General features: G+C 44.5%; 1 protein-coding gene across 1 annotated transcript in view; it reads left to right on the top strand.

Moving 5' to 3' along the window:
* LOC127448480 (receptor tyrosine-protein kinase erbB-4-like) overlaps positions 1-23,542 on the top strand; it is a 555,442-nt gene that overhangs the window by 400,668 nt on the left and 131,232 nt on the right. Inside the window, exons 6-10 of the mRNA XM_051711045.1 lie at positions 9,051-9,169; positions 15,219-15,360; positions 17,546-17,659; positions 19,219-19,345; positions 20,831-20,904. Coding sequence (XP_051567005.1) covers positions 9,051-9,169; positions 15,219-15,360; positions 17,546-17,659; positions 19,219-19,345; positions 20,831-20,904 — 576 coding nt within the window. The remainder of the gene's footprint in view (positions 1-9,050; positions 9,170-15,218; positions 15,361-17,545; positions 17,660-19,218; positions 19,346-20,830; positions 20,905-23,542) is intronic.

Here is a 23,542-nt window from a genome sequence, read left to right as displayed (position 1 = left end):
AGACAAAGATTTTAGGTTAAAATGTATATGTAAGAGATGAAAGTGTATATTTTATGTTCTGTTACTGGTCACTATTTGTGTTTATTGTTTCCTTCATTTTTAATCACCTTTTAGCTTTTTGTTTTGCTGGTTACTTAAACAGTCCTGTGGTATGACAAATACATTTTTTAAAATATAAATATTAAATAAAATATAACACTTTTCTAAATAAATATTCCATGTAGACTCTCAGTTTATATAAAGTCATAAAAACTGCATCTATATGTATATTTTGAAATACAAAAATTAGAAAAATGTTGTTTTAAATAGTTGTCACGCTGCAGGACACTCCGCAGTACATTGAATCATGTCACACTAAGAGAGCTTTACTAACTTTTGATAAAGTATTAGCATGCATGTGTAAGCGTTTGAGTTGACGTGCAGTTAGTCTGAACAGGCATGACCATACAAATCCCGCTGTGGAAATCCAATCGCACCGTTCCTGATAAAAGGCCAATGAAAATTGGTGAGTGGTATTTGCATGCCACTCCCCCGGACATACGGGTATAAAAGGAGCTGGTATGCAACCACTCATTCAGATTTTCTCTTCAGAGCCGAACGGTCATGCTCATTGAGCTGAATTCTACTGTTCATTCACCTCTGCTAGATCTGACGGTGCATTTCAGCGGCTTCTCCCTCCTCTGCACTGGTGCACTGCAGAGAACGCCCCTGGGCGCTTCGGCAGAAAACAAGAGAGTATATTTTCTGAAAGAGCTTTTTTCCTCTAAAAGAGTATATATTTCTCTAAAAGAGCGGCACACATGGAACGTCTTTTTAAAGATGCCTTTCCGATTGTGTGTTATTCCTGGTTGCAGTCGTTATCTCTCAACTTTGGATGGTCATGATTGCTGTCTTTCATGTCTGGGCGCGACCCACACGGAGGCAGCGTTTGTAGATGGTTCATGTTCTCATTGCAAGAACATGACCATGGCAACGTTGCGGCTCCCCGCCTCGGCCCTTCTACCTACGGGTATGAGGGCAGCGCGGCTAGCACTGGGGACGATCTGGGGACCCCAATGGGATCGTCTCTGCCGGGTATCCCCCCGCGGACCTCCCATTCCACAGCATGCTCGTCTGCCCCAGTCGGGCTTCCGGATGAGTTCGCCAGCTCGTCTTCTTGTTTGGAGCCCGCGAAGATGATGAGCTCTCGAGTGCAGCATCGGAGAGCGGGCTTGTCCAGTCGTACACAGAAGCCTCAGCTGAGCGATTGCCCAATCACAGGCCGATGCCGAAATGACGGACATGCTTTCCCGGGCGGCCAAGAGCGTCGGGTTAGAGTGGAACCCTCCACTCTCCCCTGAACCCTCGCGGCTTGATGATTGGTTCCTGGGCTCACGGCGCTGCTCAAAGCAGCCACGCCCCGCTCCAGTGCCATTCTTCCTGGAAGTGCACGAGGAGCTGATGAAATCGTGGGAGGCACCTTTTACTGCCCGGCCCCGATTCTGCAGTTCCCCCGCTCTCATTACCCTCGATGGCGGGGCGGCCAGGGGCTATACGGCGATTCCTCCGGTGGATAAGGTGCTCGCGGTACACCTATGCCCGCAGAGCGCTGCCACCTGGCATGGACGCCCTAAGCTCCTGTCCAAGCCCTGTAGGCTCACGTCGTCCCTGACGGCAAAAGCCTACAGTGCTGCTGGACAAGCCGCCTCTGCCCTGCACACCATGGCTCTCACTACCGTCCACAGGATTTTTCTTGCAGGATTGGCACTCCAGCGGTAGTCTTTCCACCCATGAGCGCACAGCTGTGGCGCACAGCCGCCCTGATATGGCAGTCTCCACGGGTTACGAGGACAGGCCTCTTCCTCCCCCATCCCAGGTTGTTCCGGGGGTGGTCACAAGGAGTCAGGTAAGTGCTTCGATGTCCCTAGACTCAGCATGGCCACGACATGGTGTGGCACCTTGAGATCTGCCCCGCCGCAATGCCCCACCTGCCGGTACGTCCGATGACGTTGTCCCCTTGGTCCCTCTTGCACGGAACACGGACGCGTGGCTTGCGCTTTCCAATCCATCGCGATGGCTGATCCGGACCGTCTGACTCGGCTACGCAATTCAGTTCGCCAGGCGCCCGCCCAGGTTCAGCGGTATTCACTTCACCTTGGTCAAGAGCGAAAACGCTGCTACCTTGAGCGCAGAGATCGCTATCCTCCTACGGAAGGGCATGATAGAACCTGTTCCTCCAGCTGAGATGAAGAAGGGGTTTTACAGCCCCTACTTCATCGTACCGGAAAAAGGCAGTGGGTTGCGGCTAATCTTCGACCTGCAAGTACTGAACCGGGCCTTACACAGACTCCCATTCAAAATGCTGACGCAAAAATGCATTCTGGCGAGCATCCGGCATCAAGATTGGTTCACGGCGGTAGACCTGAAGGATGCGTACTTCCACGTCTCGATCCTTCCTCGACACAGAACCTTCCTGTGGTTTGCATTTGAGGGTCAGGAATATCAGTACAAAGTCCTCCCTTTCGGCCTGTCCCTGTCTCCTTGCGTCTTCACGAAGGTCACAGAGGCTGCCCTTGCCCCGTTAAGGGAGGTGGGCATTCGCATTCTCAACTATGTCGACGACTGGCTAATCCTAGCTCACTCTCGAGACATGTTGTGTGCACACAGGGACCTGGTGCTCTCGTACCTCAGCTGATTAGGGCTTCGGGTCAACTGGGAAAAGAGAAAGCTCCTCGCGGTTCAGAGCATCTCTTTTCTCAGTTTGGAGTTGGACTCAGTCTCCTTGATGGCACGCCTTACGAACGAGCGCGCCCAGTCGGTGCTGGCCTGTTTGAAGGCGTTCAAACAGAAAACAGTGGTTCCACTGAAACTTTTTCAGAGGCTCCTGGGGCATATGGCATCCTTGGCGGTGGCCACCCCGCTCGGGTTGATGCAAAAGAGGCCACTTCAGCAATGGCTCCAGACTCGAGTCCCGAGATGGGCATGGCGCCACGGTACACATCGTGTGGTCATCATTTCGGTCTGTCACTGTCTTTTCAGCCCTTGGACCGTCCTCTCGTTTCTACGGGCAGGTGTTCCCCTAGAACTGGTCTCCAGGTGTGTCATGTTCACGACAGACGCCTCCAGAATGGGCTGGGGCGCTGTTTGCAACGGGCACGCAACTGCCGGCCTCTGGACGGGTCCGCGACTGCATTGGCACATCAACTGCCTCGAGTTGTTGGCAATTCTGCTCGCCCTGCGGAGGATCCAGGGCAAGCACGTGTTAGTTTGGACAGACAACACGGCAACAGTAGCATATGTCAACCGCCAAGGCGGTCTGCACTCTAATTGTATGTCACAACTCGCCCGCCGTCTCCTCCTCTGGAGTCAGCAGCACTTCAAGTTGCTGCAAGCCACTCACATCCGGGCAACCTCAATACTACAGCGGACGTGCTGTCATGGCAGGTTACCCTCAGGGGAAAGTGGAGACTCCACCCTCAGGTGGTCCAGCTGATTTGGAGTCGATTCGGACGGGCACAGGTGGACCTGTTCGCCTCCCAAGAATCCTCCCACTGCCCGCTCTGGTACGCCCTCACCGAGGCTCCCCTCGGCATAGATGCGCTGGCACACAGCTGGCCCCCTGGCCTAGGCAAATATGCATTTCCCCCAGTGAGCCTACTTGCACAGACCCTCTGCAAGGTCAGGGAGGATGAGGAGCAGGTCGTCCTGGTAGCACCCTACTGGCCCACCCAGACGTGGTTCTCGGTTCTCATGCTCCTCGCGACAGCTCCCCCCTGGCGAATTCCCCTGAGGAAGGACCTTCTTTCTCAGGGATGGTGCACCCACAACCAGACCTCTGGAATCTCCATGTCTGGCCTCTGGATGGGACGCGGAAGACCTAAGCGGTCACACAATCACTCAGGCTAGGGCCCCCTCTACAAGGTGCCTGTATGCCTTTAAGTGGCATCTGTTCGCTAAGTGGTGTTCTTCCTGACGGGAAGACCCCCAGAGATGCGCAGTTGGATCTGTGCTTTCCTTCCTGCAGGAGAGGTTGGAAGGGAGGCTGTCCCCTTACACCTTGAAGGTGTACATTGCTGCCATAGCAGCACACCACGAAACAGTCAACGGTAAGTCCTTAGGGAAGCACGACCTGATCATCAGGTTCCTAAGAGGTGCCAGGAGGCTGAATCCCTCCAGACCGCGCCTCGTTCCCTCATGGGATCTCTCTGTAGTTCTTCAGGGTCTACAGAGAGCCCCCTTTGAGCCTTTGCAGTCAGCCGAGCTTAAGTCACTCTCCTTGAAGACTGCCCTCCTGACTGTGCTCTCTTCCATCAAGAGGGTAGGAGACCTGCAAGCGTTCTCTGTCAGCGAAACGTGCCTGGAATTCGGTCCGGGATACTTTCACGTGATCCTGAGACCCCAACCGGGCTATGTGCCCAAGGTTCCCACGACCCCTTTTAGGGACCAGGTGGTGAACCCGCAAGCGCTGCCTCAGGAGGAGGCAGACCCAGCCCTGTCGCGCTTTACGCATCTATTTGGATCGCACGCAGAGCTTTAGAATCTCTGAGCAGCTCTTTGTCTGCTTTGGTGCACAGCGGAAAGGAAGCGCTGTCTCCAAGCAGAGGATCGCCCACTGGCTCATTGATGCAATAACTATGGCATATCACGCCCAGGACACAAAACTTGTAGAATAAAAAATCTAGCTTGAACATAACTCTGTTGCCCTTCTTGAGGTTTGCTAAAGCAACACCAGAGCACATGTTAAGTATGTTCAGCTGCCAGGACTGTGTACTTGTCTACTTGTGTAAAGTATATTTCTGGCCTTCAGAAAAAGAAAAAAAAAAACATTCAAATGGTACATTGGAGATGCATTCTGCAAACCATATGGCATGAATTAACTTAAATGTCTGTATTCATTACTGTGAATGTCCTTAGCAGAAATAGCAAAGCAGCCCTGTGCTGTGATCACCATCAGTCAACAGCTAAGAGACCACACATCTCCACATGTTCTCCCGGGCCAGGGCTGTGTTTACTCACTGTACAGCTCTTACTGGTATCCAGAGAAGGCTGTATAGTATGAAAAGGCAGTATGGTTAACCCTCAGAGACCCAAGCATTCATATTGATAAGCTTTCTTTTCTCCTCATTAAATGTGTTTTTAGGAAGCCACTGGTTATAAAATCTTCATTTTTTTTAAGCATAATTTATTTTGGGAATTTGGACACATTGCAAAATTGCATTGTTGGGCTTTTAGGATTGCAAAATTTCACCACTGTAATAATTGTGTATGTGACATATGCTTTGACTTCCTTTGAAAAGCCTTCCCAGAAGACAAAAAAAAAAAAAATGATATGTTCATGAGCATTACTATGCTACTCTGAAATGCTACTGATTTGCCAACATAAAAAACAAGTCACATAACAATACAAAAATAAGTAACACAATTTACAGGTGCATCTCAATAAATTAGAATGTCGTGGAAAAGTTCATTTATTTCAGTAATTCAACTCAAATTGTGAAACTCGTGTATTAAATAAATTCAATGCACACAGACTGAAGTAGTTTAAGTCTTTGGTTCTTTTAATTGTGATGATTTTGGCTCACATTTAACAAAAACCCACCAATTCACTATCTCAAAAAATTAGAATATGGTGACATGCCAATCAGCTAATCAACTCAAAACACCTGCAAAGGTTTCCTGAGCCTTCAAAATGGTCTCTCAGTTTGGTTCACTAGGCTACACAATCATGGGGAAGACTGCTGATCTGACAGTTGTCCAGAAGACAATCATTGACACCCTTCACAAGGAGGATAAGCCACAAACATTCATTGCCAAAGAAGCTGGCTGTTCACAGAGTGCTGTATCCAAGCATGTTAACAAAAAGTTGAGTGGAAGGAAAAAGTGTGGAAGATAAAGATGCACGACCAACCGAGGGAACCGCAGCCTAATGAGGACTGTCAAGCAAAATCGATTCAAGAATTTGGGTGAACTTCACAAGGAATGGACTGAGGCTGAAGTCAAGGCATCAAGAGCCACCACACACAGACGTGTCAAGGAATTTGGCTACAGTTGTCGTATTCCTCTTGTTAAGCCACTCCTGAACCACAGACAACGTCAGAGGCGTCTTACCTGGGCTAAGGAGAAGAAGAACTGGACTGTTGCCCAGTGGTCCAAAGTCCTCTTTTCAGATGAGAGCAAGTTTTGTATTTCATTTGGAAACCAAGGTCCTAGAGTCTGGAGGAAGGGTGGAGAAGCTCATAGCCCAAGTTGCTTGAAGTCCAGTGTTAAGTTTCCACAGTCTGTGATGATTTGGGGTGCAATGTCATCTGCTGGTGTTGGTCCATTGTGTTTTTTGAAAACCAAAGTCACTGCACCCGTTTACCAAGAAATTCTGGAGCACTTCATGCTTCCTTCTGCTGACCAGCTTTTTAAAGATGCTGATTTCATTTTCCAGCAGGATTTGGCACCTGCCCACACTGCCAAAAGTACCAAAAGTTGGTTAAATGACCATGGTGTTGGTGTGCTTGACTGGCCAGCAAACTCACCAGACCTGAACCCCATAGAGAATCTATGGGGTATTGTCAAGAGGAAAATGAGAAACAAGAGACCAAAAAATGCAGATGAGCTGAAGGCCACTGTCAAAGAAACCTGGGCTTCCATACCACCTCAGCAGTGCCACAAACTGATCACCTCCATGCCACGCCGAATTGAGGCAGTAATTAAAGCAAAAGGAGCCCCTACCAAGTATTGAGTACATATACAGTAAATGAACATACTTTCTAGAAGGCCAACAATTCACTAAAAATGTTTTTTGTATTGGTCTTGTGATGTATTCTAATTTTTTGAGATAGTGAATTGGTGGGTTTTTGTTAAATGTGAGCCAAAATCATCACAATTAAAAGAACCAAAGACTTAAACTACTTCAGTCTGTGTGCATTGAATTTATTTAATACACGAGTTTCACAATTTGAGTTGAATTACTGAAATAAATGAACTTTTCCACGACATTCTAATTTATTGAGATGCACCTGTATATTTCCAGAGCGTTATGACATTGTCTATTAAATATATCAACAATTTCTAAATGTTCCTTAGCGTGACATACTGTAAAACTGGCAATCTGGACTATATGTCACCACCTTATGCAGGCAAAAAATAATAAATACAAAATAAATTAAGTGTACTCATGGATGGAGAGTGCATGCACATCCCATGTTATTCTGCTAATAAAGCCCTGTAGGCCTATCACCTTTGTGTCATCTGGAATAAGGCATTTGAAAGTGAACATTAACATAAAGTTAGTACTAAATAAAAAGAAACTGTATGAAAATTGTACTGTGGGTGGCAGTTCTGTCGAAACTCATGAATATTAATATAATTATTTTATGCACGATAAAAGATTCTTTTAAATTAGTCATTCTTAATTACCGATTCAAGCACTCAAATAAATATTTCACATAATATTGTACTTTCACAACTGCCACTGTGAGTCTTGGGATTTTGTTAGTCAGTAGATGAACACATAGATAAGCACTTTAATTAAGAACATGACTGATTTGTCTAGTGGTGACTTTTTGCCTCTAGTTTATAGAGGTTCCGGTTTCTAATTGGCCCAAATATAACTTTTTTATTGTAATAAACAAAGATTTTATCTGTACATCAGTGGATGGGTGTTACACATTAAAAATAAGATGCAATAAAAGATATGGGGAGACGAGAGTAGCGGAAACACAGACACATTTATTGACCATTCTGTATTTGAAAAAAACAGCCAACTCCGAAGTTCAGACAGCGATAACCACAAACTCTCCACTCCAGCAGTGGGAACATGGAAAAAAATGTCAGTCTGAGCATTGGTGACCGAGATGGCACAGCTCACGAACACCTGTCTCCCATCGCACAATCCAACCATTGAATACTCAGTTTATATAGGAAGAAAACACACTGTGCGTCGGTGCGCCCCATTAACAATCAGATTACCTGGTTACCCCACACCTGAGTGCGATTAAGAGAGAGGGAGAAAAAGACAACACACATGCTCTACATACACACAAACAATACGGCCGAGAAGGCTATCACTATGAGGGACATAATGTATTTTGCTTTTCTCTCCACTGGAAAAGAGCATGAGCTATGGAAAAAACTGCTGACACTAAACAACACTGAAAACAGCCACAACAAACAATCATCATAACATTCAAAATAACACATTCCAGTGCCGAATGGCTAATCAAACAACACACAGATCAGATGAAATAGAAACTCCTACTCAAGAGCTGGAGATGTTTCATCTGGATTATACACATACCTGACGAAAGTTATTTCAGAAAGTGCTGAGGACATGTCTCAACCTATAACGGATAGCGATAAATCAAATAATCATTAAGTGAAGACTTGAAAACAGCTGAGAAATCAATCTCTTACCTCCTTTTTATCCATATATTTGTCCATATTGTCATTGTGGTTGAGAAAATAATATAAGACAGAATAAAAGTAATCCATATGACTCCAGTGGTTAAGTCCATGTCTTAAGAAGCAATATTGTAGGTGTGGGTGAGAAACAGATCAATATTAATTTTTTTTTTGTTTATTTTTTTTTATTTATTTATTTTTACTATAAATCTCCACATTCACGTTCACATTGTTCTTAATTAGTTTTTTGGCCATTCACAGATTTTGTGCATATCGCCACCTACTGGTCCCGCTGGTCAAAGTTGGAGATTTATAGTAAAAAGGACAAATATTGATCTGTTTCTCACCCACAGTTTTTATATGCTTTTTGGAGCTTCAGAGTTCTGGCCACCATCTACTAGCATTGTGTGAACCTGCATGGAGTTATTCTTTCAAAAATCTTAATTTGTGTTCTGCAGAAAAAAAAAGTTATGCACAAATGAGATGGCATGAGGATGAGTAAATGATGAGGGAATTTTTTAAAGAAATGTAAAAAATTGCACAGTGTGTCTTTAAGCAAAACAGAGATATTATACACTCAGAAAATGACTAGTTATATTTAGTTTGTTGTTGTTTTTTTGCAGGCATTGTTCACTAATAGCCTCTGAACCTGAATCTCTCTCTCTCTCTCTCTCTTTCAGTGACAAAGACGGTGTGTGCTGAGCAGTGTGATGGCCGCTGCTTTGGACCGTATGTCAGTGACTGCTGTCATCGCGAGTGTGCTGGAGGCTGTTCAGGCCCAAAGGACTCAGACTGCTTCGTATGTCTGCATTACTTCTGTAACAAACACACACTCAAACACTCATACTATGGGTTACACTGACTAGTCAAATAGTCGACCAGTTATGAATTTGCGCTTGTTCTATAATCCTGCTGAAAAACAAAACAAAAAACAGAGTAGACCAGCCTAAGCTGGTTTGCTGTTCTCCCATCCCAGTCATGCTGGTCTGTTTAGTTGGTTTTAAAGAGGTTTAGGGCACTTTCTTCATCTGTCTGTCCAAGTACACATAACACAATGTTTAATCGAACATTTGATGTAAGGATATCAGCTGAGGAAGTGTTAAATACAGTTTGTGGGTCACCTTTGTCTTTCGTAGCATGAGCACAACACAGAGGGCAATTCCAGTCAGAATAACATGTTAGGTGAAGCTGAACTACAATCGCATTATTTAGGTCTGTTACTCTGACTTCGCAAAAATCTAATTTCAGTCAAACTGAAGCATTTACATGACATTATAAAAAGGCGAATTATTGTTTTGGTCCGACTGAAATCGAACGCTTGTAGTGCATTTAAATGTCCTGGTTACTTGCGTAACCTCCGTTCCCTGATGTTTCGAAGTAATGACACTAGGGGTCACTCTTGGGAGCCCGAGACACCTCTGGTCTTTGATAAAAGGCCAATGAAAATTGGCAAGTGGTATTTACATACCACTTCCCCGGACATACGGGTATAAAAGGAGCTGGTATGCAAACACTCATTCAGGTTTTATGCTGAGGAGCCGAGACAAGGTCCCGGCCATTTCAGCGGGTAGTTCAGCGTTGGTGAACCAGAGAACGGAGGTTACGCAAGTAACCAGGATGTTCCCTATTTGTCACTCACTCGACGTTGTGTCGATGTAGTGACACTAGGGGTCCCTATACAAAATGCAGCAACTGGCTGAACTGTGTTACTTGAACTGGCGGTGTGTGACAGGCAGACCACTGTGTGCCTCGTAGCCAGTGCACCAGGCTGACACGTAACCTCCCCCAACACTGTTATGAGTGTCGAACAGCCCTTTGGGTCGTCGACTACCCAAAAGATAGAGACAGGCTAGCCCAGTCGTGGCCTCTTTCCCCCTTCTTTTTTTCCACTCCCTAAAAAAAAGGGGGATTATCTGACTGGGCCGACCAGGTCTAGTCGGGGGCGTCCCTCCCAAGGGGAGGACACCGAGGAGACCACACCTCGCCCAGAGAGGGGGTGGTATTTAAGTGGAAATACATCACATGGTTTTGCAGAGCTATGTCGGAAGTATGCCATGTGGAGAAGTCCCATGGTAGGTCCTACCCTATGGGGGAGGAGTTACTACAAGCATGGAGACTGGGGCAGAGGGGCCTCTGCCCAAGGAAGATGCAGTTTGCCAACAGGGAAACGAATTAGCGGAAGATATACATCGGATGGGGTTACCTACGGGAAACCGCCACATGCAGAGCACCTACCCCAGTGCAGGGCTTTAGTTGGCACGTGTACTGGGCCGGCAGCAAGTCTCTCTGTAAACTCGACTGCCACAGGGCTCGGAGGAAGTCAAGCAGGGAACACAGTTTGTGAACACTACTGGGAGTTAACGGTGCACGTCTTCAGCTCAGGGGAGGTGAAAGGCATTATGTGCAAGCGATACACCCGGCTGGCTGTCCCGGACTTACCTGCTTGTGCGTGCCACTACACGGGACGAAACTGGTTCGTCAACGAGACTGAGTCCAACTCCAAACCGAGAAAAGAGATGCTCTGAACCGGGAGGAGCTTGCTCTTTTCCCAGTTGACCCAAAGCCCTAGTCGGCTGAGGTGCGAGAGCACCAGGTCCCTGTGTGCACACATCACATCCCGAGAGTGAGCTAGGATTAGCCAACCATAGGGATAGTTGAGGATGCGACTGCCCAGTTCCCTTAGCGGGGCAAGGGCTGCCGCTACGACCTTCGTGATGATGAGAGGGAACAAGGACAGACTGAAAGGGAGGAACTTGTACTGATACTCCCCTCGAATGCAAACCTCAGGAAGGGTCTGTGTCAAGGTACAATCGAGACGTGGAAGTACGTGTCCTTCAGGTCTACTGCCGCGAACAAATCTTGATGCCAGACGCTCGCTAGTGTGCGTCTTTGCGTCAGCATCTAGGAGTCTGTGTAAAGCCCGGTTCAGTACTCACAGGTCCAAGATTGGCCGCAACCCACCACCTTTTTTCGGTACAGTGAAGTAGGGGCTGTAAAACCCCTTCTTCATCACGGCCGGAGGGACAATCTCATCAGACGTACCGGTGGGTGGGGACTTGCGGTGGGGCGGAGCCTGGGACGGGGGAGGAAGAGGCCTATCCTCGTGACCCGTGGAGACTGTCATATCGGGGGTGGATTTGTGCCACAGCTGGGTGTGCTAAGGGGCGGGGAGACCGCCACTGGAGCGCCAAACCTGCCAAAATGGAGTAGTGGATGGTGGTCGTGATGACGGCCGTGCACACCGGGTATGTGACCCAGGGAACAAGGAAACCGCTCTTGCTGAACTCGTGGGTACTACAGCCACTCGGGCATGCAGCGCAATTAAATGTGAAGGTAACAAAAGATTCTCCTCCTGGCCCTCGACCGGGGGATGGAGTGGTCTGCTTACCAGCTCCAGAGCAGCGGGTTTCATCATCCCTGGGTTGCCCATCTCAGGGGCACTTTGAAGCCTTTTGCGGGTTCTTGGCGGCCGTGAGACGGGTGGCGTCTTGGTGACAAGCAGACGGGATGTGGGATCTTGAGCCGCGCCGGGGCAGGATGTGCCGGATAACCTCTGTCTGCTGCTTCATTGCTGAGAACTGCTGGGCAAAGTCCTCGGTGTCGCCGGACTGGCCAACTTGGACAGCAAGGAACTGTGGCTTGTCAGCCTCTCCCATCTCAACCAATTGAGCCATAGGTGGCGCTCCTGGACCACCAAGGTGGACATCGCCCGCCCGAGAGACCACACCGTGACCTTCATCGCCCGGAGAGCGAGTTCACCGAGCGCATCTCCTGCATCAATCCTGGGGCAGAACTACCCTCGTGCAGTTCCTTTAGCATATTGGCTTGGTGGATTTGCAGGAGAGCCATGGCGTGCAGGGCGGAGACGGCTTGTCCAGTGGTACTATAGGCCTTGGCCGTCAGAGACAATGTAAACCTACAGGTCTTGGATGGGAGCTTTGGGCGCCCGCGCCAGGTGGCGGCACTCTGCGGCCATAGGTGCATCCCGAGCGTCTTTATCCACCGGGGGGATTGCCAAATAGCCCTTGGCCGCCCCACCATCGAGGGTAGTGAGCGCGGGGAAGCTGTAAGATCGGGACTGGGAAGTAAAAAGTTCCTCTCACGACCTTGTCAGCTCTCCATGCACTTCTGGGAAGAAAGGAATGGGGCGGGGTGTGGCTTTGAGCGGTGGCGCGAGCCCAGGAACCGATATTCAAGCCGCGAGGGTTCAGGGGAGAGCGGAGGGTTCCACTCTAGCCCGACGCTCACGGCTGCCCAGGAAAGCATGTCATCATCTCTGCGTCAGCTTGTGACTGGGCGACCGCACCCGAAGGGAGGAGCCCAGCTGAGGCTTCCGCGTCCGACTGGACGAGCCCGATCTCCGATGCTGTGCTCAAGATCTCATCACCTTCGCGGGCTCCGCATAAGCGGTCGAACTCATCCGAGCCGGCAGACTCATCCTGGAGTGGGAGGTCCGTGGGGGGATACCTGGTGTAAGTGGTCCCATAGGGGTCCCCAAATCGCCCCCAGTGCTAGCCGCGCTGGCCTCATACCCGTGGGTAGAAGGACCGAGGTGCGAAGCCTCTGGGGTGGCTAGCTTTCTTACGAAGGTAAGCCGCGACCGCATCGTTGCCATGGTCATGTTCTCGCAATGTGTACATGACCCATCCACGAACACTGTCTCTGTGTGAGCAGTACCCAGACACGAAAGACAGTGATCGTGGCCGTCAGAAGGCAAGAGATAACAAGTGCAAACAGGAATAACACACAAACAGAAAGGCATCTTTAAAAAGATGCATCTTTAAAAAGACGTTCCGTGTGTGCCGCTCTTTTAGAGATATATACTCTTTTAGAGAAATATACTCTTTTATTTCTGCTGAAGCGTCCAGGGGCATTCTCTGCAGTGCACCAGTGCAGAGGGGGGAGAAGCCGCTGAAATGCACCATCAGATCCAGCAGAGTTGAATGAACAGTCATGGGAATTCATCTCAGTTAGCATGACCGTTCGGCTCCGAAGAGAAAATCTGAATGAGTGGTTGCATACCAGCTCCTTTTATACCCGTATGTCCGGGGGAGTGGCATGCAAATACCACTCGCCAATTTTCATTGGCCTTTTATCAAAGACCAGAGGTGTCTCGGGCTCCCAAGAGTGACCCCTAGTGTCACTACATCGACACAACGTTGAGTGAGTGACAGATGGGGAAGGTCCTGGTTACTTGCATAACCTCCGTTCCCTGATGGAGGGAACGAGACGTTGTGTCCCTCCTGCCACAACGCTGAACTACCCGCTGAAATGGCTGGACCTTGTCTCGACTCCTCAGCATAGAACCTGAATGAGTGGTTGCATACCAGATCCTTTTATACACGTATGTCCAGGGGAGTTGTATGTAAATACCACTTGCCAATTTTCATTGACCTTTTATCAAAGACCAGAGGTGTCTCGGCTCCCAAGAGTGACCCCTGGTGTCACAACATCGACACAACGTCGAGTGAGTGACAGATAGAGTGCTACATCCAGCATCAACATTCTTATAGAAAACACATTTACAGATGTCTCAGTATGTTACACCTTTTCCAAAACACACAGTCAGAGCCTGTCTGTCATCTGTGGCCTTATCAGCCCTCACAAAAACCCACGATTGTAGAATTGTTTCAGTAACAGCAGCAGACATATTCCGGTTCCCAAGTTTTTGCGAGTTTTTGTTATTTGTAATGTTCACGTCTGTAAAAGAAATCCATATTACCTACAGATGACTCGCTTTTGACCAGAAATCTCCCTATAGGGAATGATCTCTGCACCAGAGATACCATTCAAATCTAATTTCCTCCCACAATGTCACTGTGAATGAGAGCAGGGCCACACCTCTGTGGCTTTTTTGTCACAAGCTGCCTGGGCAGATCCCGACTGTCTTAGACTGGTCTTTGCTCCTCCAGCTCTAGGAAAAGTGATTTATCGCACCTCTCCGGGTTTTTAATTAGTTATCCTCAGCTGTAATCATTGATATTGTACTCCTCAATTGTTCCCTTTTAATTGAAAATGCACTTTCACTGCCTGCATTGTGATTTGGATCAATGCCTTTATTTTATTTATTTATTTATTTTTACATCTCAGCTACTCTAAGGCAGAAAACAGGGCATTCTCACGTTCTCTTTATAAAGTCAGATTTATAAAGCAAGGGCCTTTTTTTTCATAACTTCAGCCAGTTTTAATCATCATTTATTTGTAGCATTACTGCTTTATTGCTATTATAGTATGTAACATTGGTGTTCATCGACATTTTGTTTTTATGAGGTGAAGCTGTAAAAAAAATATATCAAGTAGAGAATTTTTTCTACACATACTACAACCAGGTCTGGCTCCAGCTCTAAGATGTAAGGTGGGCTGTTGGACCCTCCGGGTGGTGGGTGTGTGTGTGTGGTTGTCAAGGTGGGCCAGGCTCACCCAACCCCCCTTTGAAGCCAGGCCTGACTACAACTGCATAATGCCCTTAAACGAGATTGTCAGCGGGCATTTACACATTTACGTTCTTGTGTCAAAACCAGTTAGATGGAGCACAACAGAATTAAACAGAAGGCGTGTTTATAAGCACATTAACTCCCATAAAACATTGCCAATGTATCAATTACACAAATCGATTCGCTATGCTGCTAGCCAAAATTTTAACTTGACACTGCATCTTAAACATGATGCTCATCCAATGGCCAAAAATGTCCATTTATAGACTCACAACAAAAAAATAGCACAGATGGAACACACAGACATGTCCTGTGTGAACAGTCCCTAAGACTGGTAGCACAGACTTCTTTTGCCAGAATCTTGCATTAATTCAATGTTTATTGCTGTTAGTAATGTTGATTCCTTGTGTCCAGGCCTGCACTAACTTCAATGACAGTGGCGCATGTGTGACACAGTGCCCACAGCCGTTTGTCTACAACCCCACCACATTCCAGCTGGAGCACAATCCACGGGCCAAATACACCTATGGAGCATTCTGCGTCAAAAAGTGCCCACGTAAGAGAGACAGACAGAGAGAGAGAATACAAGCATGTGTATGTGTATGTGATTGCGGATACTTCACTCACATAAATGGGTTTGGGTTAAACATCAGATGCCATGTTGAGGTGCACACATGTAGGAGTGTATGCATGTATCTGATTGAATGATCACACTCCTGTTCTTCATCTCTGCTTTCCCCTATTGACTTGAGAAGATCTATCCTTCCCTTTTCTTCGACTTGGTATTAATCCAAATGGAAGGGGGAAAGAAAGAAAGAAAAACAAACAACAACATCAACAAAAAAAAAGATATTAGAATCTCATGTAATATTCAAGGAAACAAAGTTTCTGGTGAGTTGACCTGACAGCTTTGAAGAGAAGAGAATAGAGAGAGAGAGAGAGAGAGAGTAACAGAGAGAGAGAGTGTAACAGAAGACATGGCAGGAATGAAAGAGAGCTATGATAACAGTGATGGCTAGATGATAGGTGAGGGTGAGCTCCATTATTCCCCCATGCCGGACTGCCACTGATGCAGAATGAAGGGTTTGCACACTGACAGCTGCCCACTCCAGTGCTCAGTCCATAATGAATGTCATTGTGGAGTACTCAGCTACCAGATTTGAAACCCAGACCGCCCTCCAGAGTCACACAAGACCACTACATTCAATGGGACAGTAGTGAAGTACAGTGTGGTTGTGCTTCTCTACTGTCTCTGTGAAGGCTGTGTTTTTTACCCTGGGTTAATTCTTGTTGTGGTCACACATGTCGAGCGGGTGAAATAAATTTGCTTCTGAGAGTTCATCTATCACTTTTATCAGAGCTTGAGGCTCATTGCACATGTTAGAGGTGAGACAGATGTGATAGGCACACTTGTTTGAGACATAAAGAACACATGTACTTTTTGAATGCTCTCACACAAACATAGATTCAAGGACATTTATGACATTGTGTCTATGCCAAAAAAGCATGCTCATATCCATGGGTGTGGGTTTAGGTTGGGATGGTAGAGCAATGTCCCTACCAACTTTAATGGGATGGTTCACCCTGTCATCATTTACTCACCAGAATGCCTTTCTAAACCGAATGACACTAAAGGGAATAATTTTAAAGATTAAATTTGCTGAATTAAATACAATGGCAGTGCAGTGTGACTCACCGTAATAATTTATAAAGCACCCAAATTGTCATAAAAGTAGTCCATGCAACTCACGATTACTTTGTATGATGAACGAACCATAATTTAAGTTGTTATTCACTCTCAAATCAAATAAAATCATAAACAACACTGAAATCCAGAATGTTAGCTACACCAATAACATGAAACCTCATTGGTTTTTACATGTCTTGTGACCAGACGCCATGACGTCATTGCTTTATTAAGCATTTTTGTTATTCACAATATACTGGCATTGAAAGAAAGTCTTACGAGTTTGGAATGGTGGCAGAATTTTCATTTTTGGGTGAACCATTGCTTTTAGAAAATTCCTACATTTAGTGTACCACAATTGACTTGTGATAGTAATGTAAAAACTCTGTTTTGACAGCATGGAAAGAGCTGTTTAAAATCAAGTGGGAATACAGCATATAGGATTTCTGAAAGCACAACTGCACCCGCATGACAGATCAACTTTGCATATTTCAGTTGCAAACTATACATTTAATATATTTATTTATTTAGTCATTTATTTATTTATACTAGATTTTAAAATGTGGGATTACAACATAAGCATTCGGAATAGAAGATTATGCTAAAGCATTAAATTAAAAAAAATTATAGTACAGAGCAGAAATAAAAAACAGCATAGGTCACCTGTCATATTTAATAAGGTGGGGCTTGCTCATGTCCATTAGCCCTTGGTTTGAGTGCTGCTTTGGGGGTTTGTCATGAAAATATACATTCACTTGTGAGACCTCCATCTTCCTTTATCTGGCCCTCACTGAAGCCCCTCTCTTCTCCCTGGTGATGGATGCTACCGCGTCCAGTCCCCGCCGGAAATGGGTCCCTTCCATCACACACAGGCCACGGTCATGGTTCCCACTGAGTCCGTGCAGATGTGTTAATGATTTTTTGTGAGAATGGATGTTTCTTCTCTGCCATTACAAAATGTCAATGGCCTTTCTCACAGAGATTGCTTTGAGTTTGTTCAGAGGCAAGTTGACGTCTGACTGTTTGTTGTCCCTCTCTGTGTGTGGTGTGACAGATAACTTCGTGGTGGACCACAGCTCCTGTGTCAGAGCCTGTCCCAGCAACAAGATGGAGGTAGAGGAGAACAGAATTAAGATGTGCATCCCCTGCACCGATATCTGCCCTAAAGGTGCTCACATGCTTCATCCACTTACAAAAATGTAACATGGTAACCAATGTTTCCACCAAAAAAATAGTTACTATAGCTGTTGTTACTACCTCTTCTGTAAAGAGTCCACGCTGGTAATTTATGATCAATAGCTGGTACAAGCTGGTTGATCAAGGATGTGTCTAGATAGTGACCGTTGATTGCCAAGTAGTGAACACTTGCGATATTTTCATTTGTTGTTGCCAAAATTTGGGTTAGGGGTAGTGCTTTTCCAACATGGGACTGAAAGGTTCTGATCACAGTTCTGTGCACAGTGAGTTACAGCTCCATTAGCTCACGCTTCGGTACGGTACGATTACAAATCTTTCCCAGCCTTCAATTCTCAGCACGATTAGCGAACCATACTCAGGACAACCGTGCTGGTGGAATGCCTGTAGTGACATGGCGACTCACGATTGGTCACTTGCTCAGTCATTCCATTCTAATCCTGATTTCACAGCACTTCAAGTATTTTTCTCAAAACAAGGATGACCATCTAGACACAATATTGCCTACCAACTGGTGGATCTGAGGTTGACTTGACCTGGTAGACTCCTGGTAGACCTTTGTCAAGCTGTTTACCTACAGCTACCTTGTTCCAAAAACCAGCTTGACTTGATCACCTTAAAATAATATTCTGGGTTCAATACAAGTTAAGCTCAATCGACAGTATTTGTAGCATAAAATTGATTACCACAAAAAATTATTTTGACTTGCCCTTAATTTTCTTTAAAAAAAAGCACAAATCTGAGTTACAGTGAGGCTCTTACTATGGAAGTTAATGGGGCCAATTTTTGAACATCAAAATACTCACTTTTTAAAAAGTATATCATAAGAAGACATAAGAAGTATGTGTGTAAATATGATTTTAGTGTGATAAAATCACTTATTAAAATGTTTTGTGTAAAGTTATAGCCAATTTTACAACTTTGTTGCCATGACAATTTAATTTCAATAAACCCTAAAATTACTGTAAAAATTACAATTTAAACAACTTTACAGCTCAAATTATACATGAGTTTTAACTAAAGAATGAATGTAAGTGCTTTTCTAAAATTATAAGCTTCACATTTCTGCCTTTAAACCCACAAAAAATTGGCCACATTCACTTCCATTGTAAGTACCTCATTGTAACCTTGATTTTTATCGCACCTCTCTGGGTTTTTAATTAGTTAACCTCAGCTGTAATCATTGATATTGTACTCCTCAATTGTTCCCTTTTAATTGAAAATACACTTTAACTGCCTGCATTGGGATTTGGATCAATGCCTTTATTTTTATATATTATTTTTTGTGGTAATCAACATTATGCCACAAATGCTGTCGATTAAGCTTAACTTGTATTGAACTCTGAATATTCCTTTAAGGTGATCAAGCTGGTTCTTGGAACCTTAAGGCTGGTATGACCTGTGTTTTTCCCTCAACAAGGACTGGATTTTCTATTATATAGTGGTATAAGCTTTCAGAATCATTCTGCCATTTTTAATGACTTTTCTTAACAGCATTTTAAATAATCATTGAGGTTCTGGCTTTTGTTACAGCATGTGATGGGATTGGCACTGCCAGCCTTCAGACGGCTCAAACTGTTGATTCCAGCAACATTGACAGGTTCATCAACTGCACCAAAATCAATGGCAACCTGGTGTTTCTAATAACAGGGATTAAAGGGTGAGAGTTACTCCTTCGTGGCCTTTTTGACCTCAGTTCACATCTATTACATTCTGTTTTAAGGCTAAATATTAGATATTTAATTGTTAATTGCCATTTGTTAAAAAAAGCGCTGCGTCTTTGTTTTTTTTGTTTTTTGTTTTTTTTAATCAGCTAACATCAGATTTAATGACGTAGGAGTAGATTCAATTGAAATTAGACCACTTGAAAAAGCCTTCACATCATGGCAGTGTAAAAACTACAGTGGCAAGTTTAATAGCACACATTAAAAGTGCTGTTAACACATATTGTGAGTGAAGACAGTCCAAGCAAGACCTTATAGACCCGCGAGACCACCGACTGCTGACTTACACCGGGTCTCTTAAGACAGCTGCAGTTAATGTACTTTTATACAATATGAGAAACACACTGCCCCCTCTCTCTGTAGGCACTGTGAGAGAAGGAGAAATATTGGATTGTCAGATTGTCAAGAAGTCATTTGACCTCTGGTTGACCCTCTCCCTCTAGTGGTCTCTTTCTAATGGTACTGCATCTGATTGGCTGGCCCTTTAACCCCATATAGCTGACTCTGCTCTTAAAGAGCAATCCAGGGCCAGCACCCATTTAATGCTGGCTGGTGCTCTGGAGAAACCATATGTACACATCCGCAAATCCTGATGTGCATACAGATGACATCATCTTCACCACAATCTGTGATATGGAGTGCACACACTCACACACGTCATGTCAGCAGGCGATTTGTAGACAGCCCCTCCAAAGATCTTCAGCTCTGTGATGCTATTAATAGTTGCTGTGGATTTCAGCAGATCAGTGTAAGTCAGGATTTCAGTATACTGGCATGGATATGCTCACCAGGCCCTGGTCAAAATGCGTTCTTATTCACAGTCTGTACACTTCACACTTCTGGACCCTATAATAATAATTTCACCTCAAAATGAAAATTCTGTCTTTTTTATTCAACCTCATGTTGTTGCAAACCTGTTTGCTTTTATTTTGTCTGATTGATCTTTATGCAGCTCTTTTTCATAGCTGGGCAGTTTATACTGGCCAGAGCTGGCAAACTCAAAAAAGGACTAAAAACCATAAATGAACCAAAAAATGAACCATAAAAGAACCATTAAAGTCCACATGATTTGTGCTATATTCCTCTCCTCTAATTCAGTACAGTGATACAATAGTTTTATGTAAGGAACTTCAAGACAATTAAATTGGTATTCACTGATAATTTTACCCTCCACCAAAGCTCTGACATCTTCACTTTTGCGCTCATATTCAAAAATTCTGTTTTGAAACATTGCACCATATTCTTTAAAATTTCAGCTTTTGTGTTCCACTGAAACACATAATAACATACAGGTCTGGAATGACAAAGGGAAGAGTAAATAATGAAAAATTGTAATTTGTTTAGCAGAAATATATAAATATATGATGAGACTGTGACATCCTTACTCAGTGTGTTTCTACTGGTCTTCATGTGTGTTACAGAGATGTATATCACAACATAGAGCCTCTGGATCCAGAGAAACTCAATGTGTTCCGCACTGTTCGAGAGGTCACTGGTAAGTCCCATCAGTTGTACTGCATTGTTATACCACTTCGCACAATACATGTTTTTTTTATTTTGTTTTATTTTTTTATAGCAGCTTTACAGAAGAGTGCCTCAGTACCCTCAGTTAGTAAGCTAAAAGGTGACTCAGCTTGTTCTGGTAAGCACATACTTAAAGGGGTCATGACACACTCTTTTTTTTTTAAATATAATTTTATTATCTTCCCTGAGGTCCACTTATAATGTTATAAAAAAAATTTGTTTTTTGCACCAAAACGTTCACAATTTCATATATATATATATATATTGAAGCAATATCACATGAGCAAGAGTGCGATATGGCCCTACATCAGCACTGCTGTGATTCGGCCGCAGGCACGTGGCCGCAGGCCGAGTGCCGTAGGTAATCACAGCAGTGCTGATGTAGAGCCATATAGCATGATTGCGAGTGTGATATTGCTTATATACAACAGTTCAATAAACAAGTAAAAAAAAATTAGGAAAAACTGAGTATGGTCATAAAAACGCATTTGTGCATGGAACTACTTTCTTACTCGACGGATCAGAGTCTGCCATTGCTGGTTCAAACCAAATGATGCGTCCAAGCCTTCGTTAGTAATTCAAAAATGTCACTTCAGAAATAGTATCACGGCTTGGGCTGTTTCTACCAAGTTATTGGATAAACAAGGATGGATGTGTGTGTGTGTGTGTGTGTGTGTGTGTGTGCGTGTGTTTGTGTGTGTGTGAGAGAGAGAGAGAGAGAGAGAGAGAGAGATAGAGATAGAGCATGTGCGATCACCTGTTGCCACTCCCAAGCAGAGATGCTGTCAGCTTTCTGAGGATCAGATTTCTCAGTGGTAAAATAGCCATTCAAGTGGGGGTATTTCTCCCTATTCCACAGTAGCCGGTGCGCAAGAGTCATTCACTATAGAAACCTCTGCCATTTTAAACATCACGTCCTGTCCAGTGTGGAAAGCCCGGTAAGAGGTAAGCACCTTGAGTTCTGTAATCAATCAGTCTGTTATGTCTCTCAGCTGTGATGAGCTGTAATGCTGAAGTTGTTAATTTAAAGATATTTCCTAGCTTTAGTAGTGTAGTAGTAATACGAGCGATCACGGAGCGCTGTTATATGTAAACAGTGGCTGATGTGGATTCACTTCACGTCACGAAACTGGCTCATATTACACACAAAAATGATAATTTGCCTCCACCTGCTGGCTAACATATGTAATGTAAAATATATATATATATATATATATATATATATATATATATGTATAGATGTAAAAAGAGACATATAGCCTACAGTTGCTCTTAACACATATGCACTGCTCTTACACTTTAGTTTAGAACAGCACGAACACAAGTGGAGTGATATACACGCAGTGAAACATCAGAGTGCTGATGGTCTCACACTGATGGAGCACCATCAGTGCTCATGGAACGTCTCTCGTCCAATCTCGGTCAAAAGTTTTGAAACACTTACTCAATAAATATATATATATATATATATATAATTATTTTTTTTTCACATTTTAGAATAATAGTAAATTCATCAAAACTATGGAATAACATAAATGGAACTATAGGAATTATGTTGTGACTAAACAAAATCCAAAAGAAATCAAAACTGTGTTATATTTTAGCATCTTCAAAGTAGTCTCCCTTTGCCTTGAATTTGCAGACATGTACTCTTGACATTTTCTCAACCAACTTCTTGAGGTATCACCCTGGGATGCTTTTTAAACAGTATTGAAGGAGTTCCCATCTATGTTGGGCACTTATTGGCTGCTTTTCTTTATTATTTGGTCCAAGTCATCAATTTCAAATCTGTTTTTTATTTATTTTTTTTATTTATTTATTTTTATTACATTTTAGTTTTATAATGAAATAAATTAATATGGTGGCACAATTATATTTTTGTCTACAAAACTAATTTCAAACATTTAAGCATACTCCTTCAGATCAAAATAGTTTTAAGATCATGAGAAACATTTCAGTCAAGTGTTTCAAAACTTTTGACCGATAGTGTATATATATATATATATATATATATATATACACACATCGATCAGCCACAACATTAAAACCACCTGCCTAACATCATATAGGTCCCACTCGTGCCACCAAAACAACTCTGACCCGTCGAGACATGGACTCCACAAAACCTCTGAAGGTGTCCTGTGGTATCTGGCACCAAGACATTAGCAGCAGATCCTTTAAGTCATGTAAGTTGCAAGGAGGAGCCTCCATGGATTGGACTTGTTGGTCCAGCACATCTCATAGATACTCATTCAAATTCGGAATTTGGAGGCCAAGTCAACACCAACTCTTTGTCATGTTCCTCAAACGATTCCTGAGCAATTTTTGCTGTGTAGCAGGGCGCATTATCCTGCTGAAAGAGGCCACTGCCATCAGGGAATACCGTTGCCATGAAGGGGTGTACGTAGTCTGCAACAACCTTTAGGTAGGTGGTTCGTGTCAAAGTAACATCCACATGAATGACAGGACTCAAGGTTTCCCAGCAGAACATTGCCCAGAACATCACACTGCCTCTGCCGGCCTGCCTTCTCATAGTGCATCCTGCTGCCATCTCTTTCCCAGGTAAACAATGCACACGCACCCGGCCATCCACATGATCAAAAAGAAAA

This window comes from Myxocyprinus asiaticus, chromosome 11, assembly GCF_019703515.2.
Source record: "Myxocyprinus asiaticus isolate MX2 ecotype Aquarium Trade chromosome 11, UBuf_Myxa_2, whole genome shotgun sequence".
Classification (NCBI taxonomy): Eukaryota; Metazoa; Chordata; class Actinopteri; order Cypriniformes; family Catostomidae; genus Myxocyprinus; species Myxocyprinus asiaticus.
This window is presented reverse-complemented; position numbering and strand designations above follow the sequence as displayed.